The sequence below is a fragment of the Coptis chinensis genome, chromosome 2 (genome assembly GCF_015680905.1).
Source record: "Coptis chinensis isolate HL-2020 chromosome 2, ASM1568090v1, whole genome shotgun sequence".
NCBI lineage: Eukaryota > Viridiplantae > Streptophyta > Magnoliopsida > Ranunculales > Ranunculaceae > Coptis > Coptis chinensis.
Genome location: NC_141457.1, coordinates 40,609,997 through 40,631,797, shown reverse-complemented (window position 1 = coordinate 40,631,797; position 21,801 = coordinate 40,609,997). Strand labels below are relative to the sequence as shown.

The 21,801-nt window shown below is 40.8% G+C and overlaps 2 protein-coding genes and 1 long non-coding RNA gene across 3 annotated transcripts; 2 read left to right on the top strand and 1 right to left on the bottom strand.

Moving 5' to 3' along the window:
- Positions 1 to 324: 324 nt before the first annotated feature.
- On the bottom strand, positions 325 to 8,926 carry LOC147516034 (uncharacterized). Its single transcript, XR_015210882.1, has 2 exons — positions 8,427 to 8,926; positions 325 to 1,392 (listed from the first exon to the last, which is right to left on the bottom strand). It is a non-coding gene; the product is annotated as an uncharacterized LOC147516034 (long non-coding RNA).
- An 8,868-nt stretch (positions 8,927 to 17,794) lies between these two features.
- On the top strand, positions 17,795 to 18,241 carry LOC147516033 (uncharacterized). Its single transcript, XM_086593146.1, has 2 exons — positions 17,795 to 17,936; positions 18,048 to 18,241. Exons 1-2 carry the CDS (start codon positions 17,795 to 17,797, stop codon positions 18,239 to 18,241), a joined length of 336 nt encoding a protein of 111 aa, XP_086449272.1.
- An 852-nt stretch (positions 18,242 to 19,093) lies between these two features.
- Positions 19,094 to 20,605, top strand: LOC147516032 (uncharacterized). The gene has a single exon (XM_086593145.1). It carries the CDS (start codon positions 19,094 to 19,096, stop codon positions 20,603 to 20,605), a length of 1,512 nt encoding a protein of 503 aa, XP_086449271.1.
- The last annotated feature ends 1,196 nt before the right edge of the window (positions 20,606 to 21,801 follow it).

The window sequence follows — 21,801 nt, the reverse complement described above, 5'->3', positions numbered from 1 at the left end:
AAGAAAGGGTTATGTTTGAGTCGATTCTCTTTAGTCGGCAGTGGGCCCAAGTCACTACTCTGCCTTTTTTGTTGGGAATTTGACTGTAAAACTTTCCAGTTTCAAACTTATGCACTCGAAACATTTGTAATAAGTCTGATAGTAGTGAAATAACCGCCCTGCTCTTCTGGTGTAGTCCTTATTTTTGAAAAAATATCAGGGAAAAGAACAAGTTCAGCTGGGATAGACCAATAGACCATGCTGCAGAAATGGATTATTGACAATATCGAAAATCAGATGAAGAAAATTGTGAAGGAGCAGATTGGCTAAGAAGTAAGATCAGAATTGGCAAAAGGAAATAAATTAATTTGACAGTTTTGCTTTTTTTAGACCAATTAAATTGGATCGTAGTAGAAACTATATGTAATGACTATATTCCTATCGAAACAAAAACTTATTTAATGACTATCAGGACTTTCTAGTATAACAGCTGACAAAGCCTCACACTTGCATGCCTACCCCTTGGCTCCAAGTGGACTGACCACCATGTTAATTCCTTTTTGTTCCCCCATCTCAACCACTTCTTCAGTTATGTTTCTGTATTTGTACCTCCGTGCCGCATACAGAAACACACACAAGTTAATAACACTCAATACTGTAAGAAGCCAGTAAAGATAATCAAATCTTCCGGTATTTATGTTCTGTGACAGCCATGATGGCTGTCCTTTGCTGGAATTCCCCGTGACAGATTTGACAATGTTATTCAATATAGTCGCAGCAAAGCATCCTAAACCGCCAGCAAGAGCAGCATAAGCAGAACCTATACTTCTCATAGCATCAGGAGATTACTGATACAGGAATTCTAGAAGTCCAACGATGCAAAATACTTCAGCTATGCCAATCAGACAATATTGGATCAACGGCCAATATGCACTCAGGTTGGGCATGGGAGTTAGGAAAACAGACTCATAACCTTGTTTGATAGCATAGTTTCTTCTGTAGCTCTCCAAAATTGCAGCCCAGGCCACGGATAGGATTGATACTGCCAAGCCAATTCCAACTCTCTGAAGCTGAGAGGCACCATGAGGGTGACCAGTGATGCGACAGGACAATGGAACAAAGATGGAGTAATATGAGGAGAGTATAAGAAAGATGCTTATTATTCCTGGGAAGACAGGCATACATGTGACTGGAAGTTTTAGACTTCCCATGTAGGTGTTCATTGTATATGCCCGCTGAACCGACAGTGTGAGATACTCTGTCAAGACTACATTCAGCATTACCGTGCAGGCTGGTATGGGTAGAAGTTTCAAGAGTATCTTGACTTCTTCTACTTGGGTTACGGTGCAAAGCTTCCAAGGATTTGGATCCACGCCATCCTCTTTCAATTGCAACGCTGCTTTGTCCAGACACCTATAGAACAAAATACATTCTCAGAGAAATAATTGAGTGCAAATGTAGATCGAGGAACAAATTCATAAAATATAAACATACTAGGTACAAGTAAGCCAACAAAAATATAAACATACTAGGTACAAATAAGCCAACAAAAGTATCGTAGTGGATAAGGAGTAAAATTGATATGCCGTGTAGCCTTGTACTGAAAGTTAGGAGTAGCAAAGCAACTCAGGTGGTCACCCTCTTTGAACAATCAATCGCATGCATGCTCGACCAGTCATGTCATGAGTACATTGAAATAAATGACAGAGGAACCGTCCTTACAAACCACATGTTATTGATCCTTGCAGATCCTCCAAGAGTCCAAGAGGAAACAGATTTGTCAAGCTCCGGAAAAGGCAACAGAGAAAAGAGCTGGGCACCTAACAATACACAATGGTTTAGGTCTTGGTTCTAGATGTCTGTGATGTTTATAATGTCCATCTACACAGTGATACAATGGTTGAGGAGACGATTAGGGAGTAATGGTTAATGGTTGCAAATGGCACTTAGCCAAAGATTTGTCTGTGACGAAACCAACACAAAGAAAAGACCTCTCCCAAATGATGTCAACAGACACTAGCAACAACGAAAAATAATTATGATCAAAAGGCACGGGTGTAGCTGACCATTATGAATTTCACAGAACTTGGATATATAAAATTTTCAAACAAAGGCCTTACTTCTGATCACCAGATGTTAAGGGACATCTCGCGAGGCTCATTTATTTAGGAAGTTTCTATTATGCAAAATCTTGTTATTTTCTTTTATATATATATATACAAGAAATTGGTCCCAGAGCCCAATTTTGGAGAAAATGAAGTCTAGAGAACACGGTTTTTTATGAGTAACTCACAAGGACAAATTTTGGAGAAAAATAACTCACCAACCCACTATTTCAAAATTAGTAACCCTCAAGGACAAAATAAATTGGCCCCGCCTTTTTCCATTTTTTAAAATGCCAGTTATACCCTTCCGTGAAAATAACCCTCAAGAACAAATGGCCCGGATTTAAAATAAATATTTTCCAATTTTAGCCTTTTTGTCATTTTACTATGAACAATGAGTGTTCATGCCTTCTGCTGGTGTATGAACAATGATTGTTCATATCCAAATAAGTGAATGTACCTTATACAATATATTGATGTATGAACATTGAATGTTTATACCAAAACCTATAAACATTGAATGTTCATACCCAATCAATGTTCATACCCAAAGACTGAACATTGAATGTTCATACCCAAATGACCAATGACTATGAACATCGAATGTTCATACCCAAATGACTATGAACATCGAATGTTCATACCCAATCAATATTCATACCCAAAGACTATGAACATCAAATGCTCATACCCAAAGGACTATTAACATTGAATGTTCATACCCAATCAATATTCATACCCATGGACTATGAACATTGAATGTTCACTATGAACATTGAATGTTCATACCCAATCAATGTTCATACCCAAAGACTATGAACATTCAATGTTCATACTAAATACACCGGGTCGTTTTGTCTGGGCCAGGACGTTAATTATTTTGCGTCAGGAATATACTTGACATTTCATCTACCCGATCCAATTTTTATTTCGCGTCAAGGGTATACTTAACCTTTCATCTACCCGGCCCTGGTGAGTTACAAAAATAAAAATGTGTCCTTGAGAGTTACTTTTTCGGTATTTTTGTCCTTGAGAGTCACTCTCGATATATATATGGTATAAAAAACATGGTAAACGGAATAGCATACTTTTTATATCATAGTTTATACCATACCTTCCTACAAGATGAGTTAAAGGCTTATAATTTGTAGATATGATCTACTAATTATAGATAGCATCTACACAAAAATTCATCTCATTTGGAAATATCTAACCTAGCTAAAAATCATTGTCAACTTTAAATTTTTGTTAACGGCTCAATTTTTTTGATTTTGCAATCATCTTTTGATATAGTTAAACATTATCAAATGAGTTGAAATTTTATAGAGGTGATTTTCATGATTAGTTGAACACATCCACAAAAAACTAAATTTTAATTCACGTTGTAGGTAAAGTTGTAAGACATGGTATAAACTATGGTACAAAAAATATGGTAAACGGAACCTGCTTTACACACACACACACACACACACACACATATATATATATATATATATATATATCATGTTCTTCGCATTAAAGATTACAAAGGAGAATTCATGCCATATGGTGACAATTCACTCTCTCCTATCTGAACTAGTTATACAAGTTCATGCATTTTCACGCGAACCATTAAATTTAGAATGTTTTTTATTTGTGCAATCTTTATTTTTATTTTTTCGATAAACATTGCTGCAGATTTATTTCAACACTTACTGTAAGGCAAATATGATTGTAGTGGGAAACTCTACCACTCTGTCCCGATCTACAGGGTGATTTGGAAGAACCCAAATACAATGGAATCAATAGCAGAAGCAAATAGAACTCTCTGACTTCACTGAAGAACATAGCCTTAACTTTTATTCAATATTCACCCTTCAGTATACTTTCTCTTCAAATATATATGCTCATGCTTTTTACGCCCTTACCTAAGACTCTTACATTTCTGTAGTGCTTCCACCTGGCACTCACACTAAGTACCTAACTAATCATTTTGATTAAGTAAAGTAAAATAGACTCCAGAACTATTTAATTGAGGACTCCTACTGACAAGACTACCCTCACTTGAATACATAAGACAGTTAAACCCTCATGACCTCTTCATGGGACGTGACAATACCTTCTCCTTTAAGCATCCTTGTCCTCAAAGATTAAAATTTAGGAAAGTGGCGGCAATGTAAGACCAATCGTCCCATGTTGCGTCCTCTGGAAGTGTGTTTGACCACTGAATTAACACTTGAGTAATGCCTTTGTTGTTCCTTGGAATCACTCGCCTTTGCAATATAGCAACAGGTTCCACTAGCATCTGACCTTCGGTATCCACCATTGGAACTGAATTCCCGAGTTTCTTCTTCAATTGCAAGACATGAAAAACAGGATGAATTTTAGAACCTGGGGGCAATTGCAGTTTGTAAGCAACTCCCCCCACCTTGGCGAGCACCTTAAAAGGGCCATAAAATCTTGCAGACAATTTAAGGTTCTTACGTATAGCTACTGTAGTTTGTCAGTAGCTGCAACCTAAGATATACAAAATCTCCTACTACGAATGTTCGCTCAGTTCGTTTTTTATCCGAATACCACTTCATTCGCTCCTGTGCTTTTTGTAACTCCGCCTTTATCACCTCTATCATCGCATTCCTTTGTTTCATATACTCTTCTACAACTGCTACAGATGTAGTTACTACCGTGGGAAGAGCAAGGTGTGGTGGCGAATACCCATATAAAGCTTTGAATGGTGACATTTTAAGACTGGTGTGATGATTTGTATTGAACCAGCACTCCGCCAAAGGCAACCACTTAAACCAATTCTTTGGCCTAGGCCCCACCATGCATCTGAGATAATTTTCAAGGCAAGCATTTGTTCGTTCCGTTTGGCCATCAGTTTGTGGGTAGTAGGAAGTGCTAAGGTTAATCTCAGTCCCCAGTGCTTTGAACAAGTCCCACCAAAATGAACTGATAAAAACTTCATCCTGTCCGACGTAATTGAAGTTGGGAGTCCATGTAGCTTGTAAATATGAGTCATGAACCCCTTGGCTACAGTTACTGCTGTATATGGATGACTAAGACCCACACAGTGACTATACTTAATAAGTCTATCGACCACTACCATCACAACATCCTTACCCTCTGACTTTGGAAGTCCTTCAATGAAATCCATAGTGATATGTTGCCATGCCAAGCATGGTCAGGAACAGGGAGAGGCTACAACAAACCCACTGGAAACACGTGCTCTCCTTTATTTCTTTGACATATATCACAAGAACTCACAAATTCGATGATGTCTTTCTTCATGCCAGGCCAATAGAAATAGGATTTAGCCTTTTGATAACTACCTTGGATGCCTGAATGTCCCCCAACTGATGAGGAATGGATGGTAGCCAACAGTTTCTGTCGCAAGTCATTATTGCACCCAATGTAGATTCTATTTTTGTACCGTACAATTCCAGACTTGTACGAATAATGCTGGACGTCATTAGGTACTAACAATAGCTGGGTGATGAGTTGCTGAACCATTTGATCTTGATCGTACCTCGACACTACTTTTTTCGCCCATTGTGCTTCAACTACTGAAATGACTTGACAACTAGCATGTTCCTCCAAAACTCTCAATAATGCATCAGCCACTCTATTTTCTTTCCCTTGTTTATATCTGATCTCATAATCAAAACCCAATAATTTAGTGAGCCACCGTTGTTGCAGTAAGGTAGTCAGTCGTTGCTCTATGAAATATTTTATGCTTTGTTGATCTGTATGTATAACAAAATGATGCCCAGAAAGATAAGATCTCCACTTGCTAACCGCCATGACAATTGTGAGCAACTCTTTTTCACAAGTCGGGAATCCTAATGCCTTAGGCCCTAAGGCCTTGCTGAAAAAGGCAATAGGTCTTCCGCCTTGCATTAGCACAGCTCCAACACCTCTAGTACAAGCATCTGTTTCAAGTACAAAGTGGTGTGTAAAATCTGGTAGTGCTAAAACTGGTGTAGTAGTCATTGCGGTCTTAACTTGCTCAAAAGCTTTTTCTGCGATGGGGTTCCATTTGAAGTTATTCTTCTTTAACATCTCGGTGAGGGGCTTGCTGATGTTACCGTAGTCTTTGACAAATCTTCTATAGTATCCAGTGAGTCCCAAGAACCCTCTCAATCCCTTTAGAGTAGCAGGTTTAGGCCAGTTTATCATGATGTCGATCTTTGAGGTGTCTGCTGCTTACCCTTCAGATGGATCAAATGACCCAAGTATTCGATTTGTTGCAGGGCGAAACTGCACTTTCAAAATTGGCAAACAATCCATGTTGTCTGGGTACATCCAAAGTTTTTCGCAAATGAACAACATGCGCTTCGATGCTGGGACTGTAAATTAACATATCATCAAAGAATACCAATATGTACTTCCTAAGATATGGTTGAAATACTTCATTCATGAAAACCTGAAACGTTGCTGGTGCATTAGTGAGACCAAAAGGTATCACCTTGAATTCATAATGTCCATGATGCGTCCTGAATGCCGTCTTATAAATGTTAGCTTCATGTACTCTGATTTGGTGGTATCCCGATCTGAGATCTATTTTGGAAAAGACTTTAGCTCCATTTAAATCATCAAGCAACTCATCGATTATTGGCATCGGAAATTTGTCCTTGATTGTAAGGTCATTTAGCTTCCGATAATCCGCACAAAACCTCCAAGTTCCATCTTTCTTTTTAACTAGCAAAATAGGTGAAGCAAAAGGATTGTGGCTGGTTTGGATTAGGCCATCTGCTAACATCTGTTTAACTAATTTCTCAATGACAGATTTCTGGACATATGGATACCTGTACGGTCGCTGGTTAGTGGCTTCAACATCGGGTTTAAGCGGAATGCGGTGATCCAGTACCCTCCTTGGTGGCAACTCCTTGGGTTCAGCAAAAACATCGACATACTCTTCCAACAAACTGCCAATGGAGAAAGGAACCTCAGTTTCTACTGGTGTAGCAGTAATGGAGAACAAATGTCCCACTAACCCATGCATGTTTTTCCTTAAAAACCTCTTCAACGCATGTCCAGTCATCATTTTCAAGGTTGCTTCCTCTTCACCTCCTGTTAAGGTGACTTTCTTTCCATTTCTTTTGAAAGTGAGCTACAACTTGTTCAAATTGATTAATACATCTCCACATTTTTTAATCCAGTCCCCTCCTAACACCATATCACATCGCCCCAATGGCAACAGCCTAATATCTTCTTCAAATGAGTGCCCTTGCATCTCCCATTTTAACTGTGTGCACATGGCTTTACTCATTGTTCGCTCTCCATTTGCCACTGTTACCAACATGTGAGCAGTAGGCTCTACCTTGCACCCAACTTGTCTTGCAACTTCTGAATCTAGGAAGCTATGCGTGCTCCCGGTATCAATTAAAACAGTAATATATAGGACTTTTGTTTAATGCGGCCTTGAATTCGAATGGTATTCTAACTTACATTTCCCATTAAGGCATTTAAAGATAATTCCATATCAGTTTCCACCTGTTGCATCAACTCCTCTACCTCACTTTCAGTACCTTGCACCTCTTCCTCTTCCTCTTGAGTTTCATCACTAGCAACCAACATATATAGCTGTTGGCTTTTGCAATGGTGTCCGGGTTTATACTGGTCATCACAATTATAGCACAAACCCTTTTCTCTTCTAGCCCTCATTTGCACAGGAGTTAATCTTTTAATTAGTGGTACGGTTGTGGTTGATTTGTTGTAATTAAGTACTTGTAAATTTGAAAGGGATATGTTGTTTGGTGTTCGTGTCGGGTGGAATTGGAGTTTTTGAAGGTAATAAGGAATTTGAGAAATAAGATGTGGTGGGTGGGAATTGTTTTTTAACTGGTTTAGGCCTTTTGAATTGGGCATCTAATGCATTTTCTTGCATTCGGGATAAATATAATGCTTGGCTGAGACTAGTAGGTCTGAACATCTGTACCGACGCTCGCAACTCTTCTTTAAGGCCACTCAAGAAACTCAACACAAAATACTCATCACTAAGGTGTTTATTTTTGCTCACCATTAGTGATTTCAACTCCTCAAATTGTTCATAGTAATCTTCCACAGTGGTGGTCTGGACTAACTTATTAAAATTTCCCACGTAGTTCTCTTGCCCAACCACTTCAAATCTTGTGCAAACCTCTTTAATCAGTTCTTCCCAACCAATAAACTCTTTATCTTCTTGATAATCTAGAAACCATGAGTCGGCCTTACGCTCGAAGTACAGAGATCCAACACTCGCTTTCTGACTATCGTCAACAGGATGAGCTTGAAAAAACTTGTTACATTTACGAGCCCAAGCTCTAGGGTTTGTCCCATCAAAATGAGGAAAATAAAATTTAGGGGGTTTCAGAAAATTACCTTTGGTTCCCATTGATGATGGAGCTCGAGATCAAGTTTGGCTAGTACGAGAGCGGAATCCATTGATAATCTCAGTTGATTCGTTGGTGCCAGAAATTCCCCCAATATCCTTTGGTTTGCTCCAGTCCATCACTCATCAATTTAAGCATCTGATCAAACCTCTCTTCAGTCCTCCGATCGATCTCTTCTCGTGATTGTATGAATTGTTCCCGAAGCTCTAAGATTTGGGTCTCGTTCTTTTGCACCAACGCCAAAGCCATCCTCAGTCCAAGAGTCGATAGCTCTAGATGCCAATTGTCCTGATCTACAAGTGATTTGGAAGAACCCAAATACAATGGAATAATAGCCGAAGCAAATAGAACTCTCTGACTTCACTGAAGAACAGAGCCTTAACTTTTATTCAATATTCAACATCCTTCAGTACACTTTCTCTTCAAATATTTATGCTCATGCTTTCTACGCCCTGGCCTAAAAGAGACTTACATTTCTGTAGTGCTTCCACCGGGCACTCACACTTTATATTGACTAGTTTTGAGCACGTGGCTACGCCACTCTCTGCCACAATTTGCACCGACCAATTTTTTCAAAAAAATTCTTAATATATTTTTGCCCCTAAAACATAACAAATATTAAAATAATATAAAAACAATTATCTTGTAATTGAAGATGCAAAATAAGGACAGAATCGTCCAATAATTTGTATTGACAGAGACAACTCAATCAAGAAAGGTAGCCCACGCCATCAATAAAGTAAGTTTCGTCTTTTACCGTTTAGCCCCTAAATAAATCAACTATTACATTTGTATTTAGCTGACTCTTTTGTATTTTAAGATAGAAACTGGGGGTATAATCGTCTGAATTGGTGCGAACGGAATTTGCCATGGCAAACGGCTCACTGGCATGCGCCACACTACATAGTAGAATAGATTATGATGGAAACACTATTTAGAGTGTGTTTGTTACGATGGAAACACTAAGAAAAATAAAGCAAAAGAAGAGTGGTCCACATTTTCCATAGTTTTTAAGGTGTTTGTTTATCGATGGAAGATGGAAAGAAAATGAGCTTTTCCAAGGAAACAAAATCATGAAAATGGAAAAGATTTTGTGTCCTTAACTAACTTCTGAAAATTTTGTGGAAAGGAAATGAAATAGATAGCTAGGGAATTACTACTATCACACCTAACAATACAATTATTATTTTCCATAGTTTTTGCAAACAAACATGATTATTCATTTTCTCAATTTTTACTTTTTTTTCTCCAGTTTACCAAACACATACCATTTATAATTTTTTCTATTCCATTCCATTCCATATTGGACCACCAATTTTATTTCTTTTCCTTTCCATGAGCTAAAATTTAACAAACACACCCTAATTTAGAACTCCTGACAAGACTACCTTCACTTGAATACGTAAGACAGTTAAACCCGCATGACCTCTTCATGGGACATGACACACTCCTCGTCTCCTCCCTACTTTGATAAAATTTTCTACACTAATGCGCACAATTGCATGTTTTCACCTTACTAGTTGTGCAAAGTTCAAGTGGTCCAAGTTGCACATGGGGAATTGCTATATACACCTACCAATTTTCTCAAGGCAGACCCCATATCCAACAAACGTAGATTCCAGGAGCCATGATCTTAGATCTTTTCAGACTGGGTGTCCCGCGACAGCACATAGCCAGGGGACTCGGGGTGTAATTGATCTTTTGCAACTTAACGCATTAGAAAAGTTCAGCTACCTTTGCAAATAAGAATAATGAAAATCAATATTTAAAAAAAAATGAAAAGAAAGTGTTGAATTTTAATATTCTTTGGGCCAACTGCTAGTGACCTCAGTAAATACGTGCAGTCCCACACTCTCATCTAGCATCAATACAGAGAAGAGACTAGCATCTTGATCGTTAGAACTTGTCTACCAAGTGAAACGGCTCACAACCCCCAAGAAAAGAACAAAAGATGGAACATGTACCAAATCACTTAGTGTCCTCTATATGGGAAAATATTATTTACATAAGGTAATTAACCGAGACCCTCTTCAAGTTTTATTACCTGCTTTCCAAGAGACTCCCCATGGCCATACCCAAGTATTTATTTCCTCTAGAAGGGTTACAAGGGAGCAACAAGGATTAATATTGTCTTGCTTTACAATACTAACATCCCTGAGTAGAGAGCTTCTGTTAACACTTGAACAATAATCAACATGAGCAGTGAAGCACCACATTGCTGAAACACTAGTTTCGGGACACCACCAATATATGTCACTCAGTTGTCGAGGCTCTCCTGTTGCTTGAGATATACATTTTTTCCGTCATATTGATCCCCCGAGGCCTGAAGAATAGCGTAAATATGTAATGGAAGTATTAGTCAACCACCATAAAACTATTCTTCGTGATGATCATGCAAACGAAGACAATAGAGAATTCTTTGAAAATCTTAGAGTAGATTCAAAGATTACTAGATTAGTAATGAAGAAGCAACTCTTCTTACAGCAGCATTCACTGAAGATGAGATCAAAGAAGCTCTTTTGAGATGGATAGTGTTAGTGGTGATGCTAGGAGAGTTTAAACATGTTTATAATGGGGGAACTAAGAAAGAGAAGAATGGAGGCTGAGAGAATAATAGGGTTAGAGAGTTGTCTTTTCTACACCTTAGTTCATATATTTATACTTGACCTACTTAGGTGCCAAGCTACTCAAAACAGCAACTACTAAATACGTATCCACACTTATAAAAACGTGGGATACTTTACATACTTCAACACTCCCCCTCAAGCTGTAATTACGCAAACTATGCAAATTGCATATTAGATTGCAAAAATAAAGGATAAGGATACTATAAGAATACTGCTCTCCCTTTCGTATAGAACTGTCTTTATTTGAAGAACTCGAACAACTGTTGAGAGGTTCTGGAAAGTGAAACTGTCTATGTAGGCAATGGCCTAACCTGAATACTGAAGGTGCCATATCACAAACTGAAGCCATAACACCAATTTGATGGCGCGCTACTTGGCTGCTACTCACTTCATTCGTTGCTATGGTTGTCATAATATAAATTGCAAACAGTAACACTGATTTGATGTGCGCTTCTTGGCTGCTACTATCAATAACACTGTTGAAGTCAACAAAATACTATTATGGGTACTCCTGAATACTGAATAATGGTGCAGTTTATCCATGACTGTTACCTGAAACATACGTGCAATTTAGGCTCAACTGCTACCTTTTACGTGCAGTTTAGGCATGACTGCTACCTGAAACATACGTGCAGTTTAGGCTTGACTGCTACCTGAAACATACATGCAGTTTAGGCATGACTGCTACCTGAAACATACGTGCAGTTTAGGCTTGACTACTACCTGAAACATACGTGCATTTTAGGCTTGACTGTTACCTGAACCATACGTGTAGTTTAAGCTTGACTGTTACCTGGAACATACGTGCAGTTTAGGCTTGATTGCTACCTAAGTACTGAAGACTGAATAGTGGGGATGTCATATTGCTGAGATGCAGAGGAGGCGCACCCCATCATGAAGTGAGTTCGCCAAGGCATGATGGAATATGGAGACATGAGTACTTTTCCTCATACATCTCCATATTCTCCTTGCCTCATATACTAATCAATGTTCTCATATCTCCATATCCCCCCCTCAAGGTGAAATATACAAGTCTGAGATGGAACATACAAAGACTTGTCTATTTCGGCTTGAACTTGAAACTGAGGAGACCAAATACCAACTCAATAAATAAACTGACCACCCCATCAACAAAACTGACCAATGCTTTCTTCAAAGAACTAATAGGGTTATATACTAAAAGCATTACTTTTGTAATAACTCTAATTCTTTATATTTTGAATGAGAATTATATGAGCAAATGTTATGCATATTATATATGTTATTAGTTATATGCATGTGTCTAATACTTTATGTTGTAGATGATATGGTGTGGACACACAGAAGATCATATCATCAGTACCTTATAAAGTATAAGTAAACGTTCACAACCTAAATGGATTTGGACAAACCATTGGTATGGCTGCAGTATAATCTGGTATTAGTCTATCTTGACTATAGGATTACACTAGTACACTTTGTGTGTATTGAACAGGACCAAGTTGATAGGGTTATATACTAAAAGCATTACTTTTGTATTAACTCTAATTCTTTATATTTTGAATGAGAATCATATAGGCAAATGTTATGCATATTATATATGTTATTAGTTATATGCATGTGTCTAATACTTTATGTTGTAGATGATATGGTGTGAACACACAGAAGATCATATCATCAGTACCTTATAAAGTATAAGTAATCGTTCACAACCTAGATGGATTTGGGCAAACCATTAGTACGGTTGTAGTATAATATGGTATTAGTCTATCTTGACTATATGATTACACTAGTACACTTTGTGTGTATTGAACAGGACCAAGTGAGGTTGTTTCTCTTTATACTGACTGTATAAGAGAACAAACGCCTTTGTTATTATGGATGCTTGTGCTCTTAATCCGGATATAATAACGGGCACTTACGTGTATTGTACATTACTTTAAATCATCAATGAGTGAGATTCATTTGTGAGTCAACAAACTCAATGGATTAGATAATGACATTATATGTAACGTGTGATGTTGATTATAGAAGGAATCCGTGACCCGCAGGAAGTCGGGTTGTTGATGTCCCCTTGAGGAGTTCAAAAAGATTGTCATGTAAACCCTGCAGGTGGATTTATTCCGACATGACAATGAGGTTGATTGGTACTACTCAAGGACATAAGAAGTTGATTAATGTAATTGTCAGTAACTTGACTTAATCAACGGACATTCGATATCTTAAACACGGGGAGATCAACGAGCATATAATATGGAGCCTATAAATGCTGACACGTAATTTGGGATTAGGGTGGTAGTGCAACAATGGCCTTTAGTGGAATAAGTCATTTGTTGACGGACTTGGGCCGTGTGTTTTGGGCGAACATGGGAAGCCCAAGCCCGTCAGGAGGCCCAACCCTAATTTCTCCTCATGGTCCATGTTGTAGCCTATAAATAGAATCCCTCTTCTCTATGGCCAAAATTAATGTATTCCCTATTCATCTGGATTAGAAAAAGAGGGTATTGGATCTAGCTTTGTGAGAAAAAAGGGGTTGGTAGATCGTTGGCCACACAACGTCCAATCTATTCTAAATGAATACAACAGAAGATCAAGGGGTTGATTACGGATGTCATAAAGCTTGGATTCTTAGAGATATCAAAGAAGCCAATTCTCAAAGGTATGTTTCTATCCAAAACCGTGAACCCCATTAATTCCGCTGCGCGAGGGTTTTCGCGGTTTGTAGAAATTTGCATTCTGAAATAATGGTTCCTACACAAGTGAGGTTTTTCTCTTTATACTGACTATATAAGAGAACAAATGCCTCTGTTATTATAGATGATTGTCCTCTTAATCCGGATATAATAATGGGCACTTACTTGCATTGTACATTGCTTTAAATCATCAATGAGTGAGATTCATTTGTGAATATAATCAACAAACTCGATGGATTAGGTAATGACATTGTATGTAAGGTGTGCTGTTGATTATAGAAGAATTCCGTGTCCAGCAAGAAGTCGGGCTGATGATGTCTCCTTGAGGAGCTCATAAAGATTGTCATGTAAACCCTGCAGGTGGATTTATTCTGACATGACAATGAGGTTGAGTGGTATTACTCAAGGACATAAGAAGTTGATTAATGTAGTTGTCAGTAACTTGACTTAATCAACGGGCATTCGATATCTTAAACACGGGGAGATCAATGAACATATAATATGGAGCTCATAAACGCTGACACGTAATTTGGGATTAGGGCGGTAGTGCAACAATGGCCTTTAGTGGAAGAAGCCATTTGTTGACGGACTTGGGCCGTATGTTCTGGGCGAACATGGGAAGCCCAAGCCCGTCAGGTGGCCTAACCCTAATTTCTCCTCATGGTCCCTATTGTATCCTATAAATAGAAACCTTTCTTCTTGGCCGAAATTTACTATTCATCTTGATTGAAAAGAGAGGCAAAGAAAATATAGATCTAAATAGGTTCTAGTTTTGTGAGAAAGAAAGGGGTTGGTAGATCGTTGCCCACACAGCGTCCAATCTAAAGATAGGAATATAATAGAAGATCAAGAGGTTGATTCGGATTCATAGCTATTGGATTCTCAGAAATATCAAGAAGCTGATCTAAAAGGTATGTTTTCCTATCCAAAATCGTGAGAACCATTAATTCCGCTGCGCATGGTTTTCACGGTTTGTAGATATATTCATTCTGAAATAACGGTTCCTACAAGAACAATACTTCACAAAAAAAAATTCGAATAAAACTTGCCTCATATACTACTCAATGTTCGACATGTATGATATACTACTCACTATAGAGGGTGGAGGGTGGGTCGTGCCTCCTTGTTATGACTGCGAACTCCTGGAACAGTACCTGAAACAGAGGAAGTTAGAAAGAATAATTCATCGTGAAATAGAGGTCGTGTGCCCCTATAATACTTCAAACAAACAACTTGAAACATCTAACAAATACTTTGGTCATCAATACCAACTGCGTGGAATCTAGAAACTTAAACATCCATAACAAGACTGACATCAAACTTTATATTCCTCAAATTTAACATACCAACAATACTCAAAATTACTAAACTAGCTCATATCTCCATATTTTCAACATACACCAATTGTGGAAGCGAATCGATACTTTCAATCAAGAAACCCAACAATTGCAATACAATTTCTGAAACGTGCAAGTTATCGAGAAAACCATGATGAAACAGAAGGCTCCAATGAAGATACCAAGGTGGAGAACTTCTGAAACAGTACTACTTCAGTCATTGTAAAGAGAAGAAGTACTTACTATATGGATATGAAGAGAGCGCGCACTAGATGAACATACTGCCCAGAGCGCATGCGAGCCTAACAGAAGGCTAAACCTAGTGCGTGCGTGCCTTCCACTAGAAACTACGAGATACAGAGCCCAGAGCGCGTGTGCACCTAGCCGAAGGCTAAACCGAGCGCGTGTGCACCTTCCACTAGGAACTATGAGATACATAGCCTAGAGCACATGCGCGCCTAGCAGAAGGCTAAACCGAGCACATGCGCGCCTCGTCCACAATACCAAGAGACAATACTTAAAACTGATAATACGGAACTAGAACCTTGAACAGTGTCGGTGAATAGTAAACTTGCAAACATAAATAATTTATTTAGAGAAAGATTGAAACTTGAATCGAATACTATATTGAAAACTGAAAAAGAATTGATTTTTTTTCTTTTATACTTATTTTGGGGGCTACCTCTCCTAGCATACCACTAAACTTAAATTTAAACCTGATGCTCTGATACTATGTTAGTGGTGATGCTAGGAGAGTTTAAACATGTTTGTTGTAGTAGCATAATGTGGAAAAGATGACTGGGTCAGCGGTGTAGGGGATAAGGTGCAGAATACTTAAGAGAAAAGGAAAGCACGAGATCGTAACCGCGGAACCTTAGACCGCAGATGTGTCACTGGTACGGAGGGGAGTCGGACCGCAAGATATAAGGACAGATGGACGACCCATAAAAGAGGAGGGCGATATAAAAGGAACAGTGTGAGAAGAGAAGAGGAGGAGGCAAAAAAAGAACAGAGAGAGAAAGAAGGGAAAAGAGAAAGAGAGAAAGAAAGATTGAGGTGTATCGTGCTCATACATTTGGCCGTCTGTGGGGAAGACAAGAACAAGAGAGGAATGGCACCGAAGAAGAGAGTAGGTAGGCCTAAAAAGGTGGCGGTAGAGAACATAACGCCGGATCTAGCGCCGGATGGTGTGATTGACGGAGAAGGAGACCGAAGGGAGGAACGGGAAACAGAAGAAACGAGGCTGATGAGAGAGGAGATCGTGGGGCTGAGGGAAGAGAATGAAGAACTGAGAAAGGAGAGAGAAAGGGTGGAGGATGAGATCGAGGAAGAAGGGAATGAGGGATCTAACGGAGAGAGAGCTGAGGAAGAGATGGGGGGACCAGATCTGGTGGAAAATCCGGTAGCAGGGTTGACTATGGAGCAAGTCCAGGAGATGATAGACAACGCTAAGGAAGCGAACCGACGACAAGAGAAAAATTAAGGAGGAGCAGCCAGTCAGGTGGTGGCGGGGTTGAACCGCAACCCGTTGGTAGACAAAATATGGGAATCAGAGGTTCTGAAGCGGTTCGCTCAACCTAGATTCGAAAGGTATGACGGTAAGGGAGATCCGGCGGACCACATCCATCATTTCCGACAACAGATGCCTCTGTGGCAGGAGGCCCAGTATGATGGTCTGCGATGCATGATGTTCCCGGTGAGTCTGAAGGGAGGAGCGTCAGATTGGTATTATAGGTTACCCGCGGGGAGCATAACCAATTTCCAGGAGTTGGAGCAAGCATTCATAGATCACTTCATACACCAGAAGAGACGGGTGTAGATATCGTGGCTCTATTCAATGTGAGACAACGGTCCTCGGAGTTAGTTAGAGAGTTTTTATGTCGATTTAAGGCAAAGACATTGAAAGTTGAAAATCTGGATGATCGGACCGCGGTGATAGCATTTGAGAGAGGGTTGTACCCGGGAACAGGAGTACATTAATTTGTGGCGAAGAATGAGATTGTGACCTTACATGAACTTTATCCGAGGGTGGAGAAATACATAAGGTACAAAGATACAATGCAGAAGGACTCCAGAAAGTCTGGAAAAGTGGTGTTGTCATTGGAAAAGGGGAGGGAGTCTAGGAGAACGGAATCTACCGGGAAGGAAAGAGGGGGATACCTCGGAGATCGCACACGGGTAGCAGGGACACAGGAGGGTGCCCGAAGAGAGTATCAGGAGATAAAACCGTATAGAGAGACAGAGCAGACACCCTTGAATAGACCGTTGAGCGAGATCTTACCCTTAATCAAGAATCTACTGGGGTACGAGGGACTGCGGAGTACACCAATAGAGATACCTAAAAAACCGTTATGCGATTATCATCAGATGCGGAATCACGAGACTAATGACTGCTACGCCTTGAAATGGTTGGTTCAGAGGATGGTGGAGAGAGGAGTGATGAAAGAGTTTGTGAGAGGAGAGAAGAATGAGGGACGCATGCCGCCGCTGGGAAGGATATTGGGAACTATCAATGTGATATACAGCGGTGAAGTCCTAAGTCACAATGCTCATAGAGACAGGATAAGACGGATGACGAGCATCCAACAAATTAGTGAGAGGGTGGATAGACCGCGACAGAATTCATGAGCGATATCAGAAAAGGACAGGATAGTGTTCAGCAGCGTAGATCTATGGGCATTGGACTCAATACATGAAGATGCCCTGGTGATCACAGTAGCCATGGGGAACTACATGGTAAAGAGGGTGCTGATTGATTGTGGAAGCGCAGTGGATCTTCTATTCAGAGGGGCGTTGGAAGAGATGGGAGTAGATCCTAAGCAGCTGCGGCCTTCACGGACCAATCTATACAGATTCAATGGAAGTATGACTGAACCCATGGGGGAACTTTTGTTGTTAGTAACAATGGGTCCGGTGACCATTTTCACTTGATTCATGGTGATAGATTCGGTTTCACAGTATAATGCGATTTTAGGGAGGCGATGGATCCATGAGATGAAGGTAGTACCATCCATGTACTATCAAATGATACAGTTTCCAACACCTGCTAGCATATATGAGGTTTACGGTGACCAAGTGACAGCCAAGAATAGTCACAGGGGCACCGTGAAGCAATTGATCCGCGGACCGGAGGGAGAAACTTCTGATCCCAGAAAAAGGCGAGCATAGCAATTACAGTGCGCCTCGGTGGAGGGGGAGTTGGAGGCATCAGAGGGATCGAAGACGATTGATGAAATCGAGATGGTAAATATTAGGGAAGGAGAAGATGAGAAGTTCACAGCGGTAGGATCCAGCTTGCCAGAAGAATGGAAAGATAAGTTGATACAATTTTTATCTGAGAATAAAGATGTTTTCTCTTGGACAATAGAGGATGTCACCGGGTTAGATCCTGAGTTTGCGTGTCACCGGTTACACATGAAGGAAAACGCCAAACCCGTGAGGCAGAAGTTGCGCGACATCAGACCTAAATATGCGGAGGGAATTCGTGAGGAAGTAGCGAGGTTGAAAGGAGCTGGGATAATCCGAGAAGTGGAGTTCAGTGACTGGTTGTCTAACATAGTCGCGGTACCGAAAAAGAATGGCAAGGTCCGCATGTGCGTCGATTTCACGGATGTGAATCTTGAATGTCCGAAGGATAGTTACCCGATGTCGCGAGTAGATGAGCTGGTGGATAGGACGACAGGATTCAAAGTATTTTCCTTTATGGATGCATCAATGGGATACAACCAGGTAGCGATGTATAAGCCGGATCAGGAGAAGACGGCCTTTGTGGTAGAGGGGGGTACATATTGCTATACGAGGATGCCGTTTGGGTTGAAGAATGCGGGAGCCACCTTCCAGCGGCTAGGGGAGAGAATGTTCGAAGGCAAGATCCGAAAGGGAATGGAGATTTACATAGATGACATGGTAGAGAAAAGTATGTAGGAGGAAGAACATATAGAAGGGTTGAGAGAGACGTTTGGAATATTGAAAAGATACAATTTGAAGCTGAACCCGGAGAAGTGCATATTCGGGGTGACAATGGAAAAATTCCTGGGATATATCGTTACCCAGCAGGGAATTGAAGCTAATCCCGAGCAGATAAGATCTTTGGTAGAGATGCCGTCACCGCAGAATGTTAAGGAAGTACAGCGTCTAGCCGGAAGGGTCGCAGCTTTGAATAGATTCATCTCCAAGTCATCCGAGAAATGTCATCCGCTGTATAGATTGCTAAAGAATACTCCTGATTTTGTATGGACCACGGAGTGCGAGGAGGCATTCCAGGAGTTGAAATTATATCTGGGCAAAGCACCTCTGTTGTCGCGGCCAGAGCCAGGGGAAAAGCTGTATCTGTATTTGGGGGCCACAGAGTATGCTGCTAGTTCAGTATTAGTTTGCCTGGCGGACAAGGTGGAGAAGCCAGTATATTTTCAGAGCAAGACTTTGTTGGACGCAAAGACCCGATACAGTAGGATCGAGAGGTATGCCTTGGCATTAATTTTCTCAACCTTGAAGCTGAGACCTTACTTTGAGGCACACGTAGTGGTGGTGGTGACGAATCTGCCCCTAAAGCAGGCTTTGAGGACAGAAAAGTCCGGCCGAATATTGAAATGGGCGGTGATGTTGAGTTCATATGAAATACAGTATCAAGTAAGGACCGCGGAAAAGGCACAGGCGGTAGCGGAATTTTTGGCAGAGTTTCCCATGGAGGATCCTACCTGGGGAGAAGAGATGGTCATGGAGCCGGAGAGGGAGGTAGAGCCAGACTTGTTAGACCCCTGGGATAAGAGGAACGGATGGAGGGTGTTTACCGATGAGTCAGCTATGAACACATGCAGTGGCATAGAGGTTGTGCTGGTTACACCCGATAATGACATAATAGAGCAAACTATGAAATTGTGGTTCGTGGCATCCAGTAACGAAGCGAAATATGAGGCAGTAATAGCAGGATTGACAATGGCCAAGGACTTAGGTGTGAGGGAGCTGACAGTATACTCCGATTCGAATTTAGTCGTGTGCCAGGCAAATGGAGGATTCGCCGCACGATGTCCCCGAATGGCAAAATATTTGGAGGTGTTGCGTAAACGGTCTGCCTATTTCACGAATCTTAGATTCATTCATTTGGGCCGAGGTGAAAATAGGCATGCCGACGCCCTGGCTTATGTTACCGCCGCAATCCCATGGTCAGAAGAAAGGACGATTCAGGTGAGAAGGTTGGAAAGACCAAGCACGGAGGGCACAATAGAAATATGTAAGGTCGCGGAGGAAGAGTGGAGTTGGATGGATCCTATCATCCACTTTTTGGCGGGAAAAGAGTTGGTCGACAAAAAGGAGAAGAGAAGGTGGCAACAGACGTCCCAGAGATACGATCTACTTGAGGGGGAATTGTATCGGAAAAACTTCAATGGGCCGCTGTTAAAATGTTTGAGTCCACGGCTAGCAGCTGAGGTGCTGGCCGAATTGCCCGAAGGAGATTGCGGGAGCCATTCTGCAGGAAGAACTACAGCTCACCCGTTCTTGCGACACAATAAGGGTATTTCTGGCCTCACATGAAGAGGGATGCAGTGGAGTTTGCTAAAAGATGCGACAAGTGTCAGAGATTCACTTAATTAATATTCGCCCCAACAGAACCTTTGCACAATGTTTTCACTCCTTGGCTTTTTGCTATGTGGGCAATGGATATAGTGGGACCGCTACCCATGGCTAGCGGGAAGCGAAGATTCATGCTTGCATCCACTGACTATTTCACGAAATGGATTGAGGCCGTACCCTTGCAATAGGGGAAAGAGACACAAGTGATCAAGTTCTTGTGGGAGAACGTCATCTGCCGGTTTGGATTACCATATGCCATCATAGCGGACAACGGGACCCAGTTCACCGGAGCAAAAGTGGCTGGATTCTTGCAAGCGTACAGGGTGAAACAGAGTTTTTCGGCCCCTTACAACCCGGAGGGTAACGGACAGGCAGAGTCATCCAACAAGACTCTTATGAACAATTTGAAGAAGAAGTTGGAAGACAAAAAGGGAGCTTGGGCAAATGAGCTGAATCATGTACTCTGGGCCTATCGGACTACACCTCGGTCCTCCACTTAGGAGACCCCGTACTCCATGGCTTACGGTGTGGAGGCCGTGATACCTTCAGAGATGGTTGCATCAACAACGTGGACAAAGGCAGTGGAGGAAGGTTCAAATTGGAGAATATTTGAAAAAAGGGATACAGCCCGCATAAAGTTTGAAGAATACCACAGAAGGTTACAGAGACAGTATAACAAGAGGGTCAAGCAGTGGCATTTTCAGATAGGTGAGCAGGTCCTCCGCCAAGTGACTCCTAGCACAAAGAGAGAGAATGATGGGAAATTAGGGCCGTATACCGTGGTAGATGTAGGAGGAGTGGGAACTTACAAATTGCGGACCAAGGAAGGCAAGTTGGTAGAGAAACCGTGGAATGTTAGAATGTTCAAAAAATTTCACACTTGAATGTAACGAAAAACCAAAGCAAAGATATGTAGCTGTGTGTAAATATATAATACAACGTCACTTTTGAAATGAAATTGTTAGCGGTAACAGTAGAAGAGTTCCAGAATGAACAAGGGATAAGATGTGGAAATCGTATGAGAAAGAGAGTGGAGGGGTTAAGCCCTTCACTGAGACGAGTTCAGAATTATGCATAGGGCAAAGCAAGGGGCCCCAAATGGCTTCCCGTGTCTGTAACACCGTGGAGTGATACAAAGCACACATGGGGCATTGAGC

Coding starts and splice junctions, on each gene's coding strand:
- LOC147516033 (XM_086593146.1), top strand. CDS start 17,795: ATGGGGAACTACATGGTAAAGAGGGTGCTGATTGATTGTGGAAGCGCA. Junction 17,937..18,047: donor TCTATACAGATTCAATGGAA/GTATGACTGAAC, acceptor ATGCGATTTTAG/GGAGGCGATGGATCCATGAG.
- LOC147516032 (XM_086593145.1), top strand. CDS start 19,094: ATGGAAAAATTCCTGGGATATATCGTTACCCAGCAGGGAATTGAAGCT.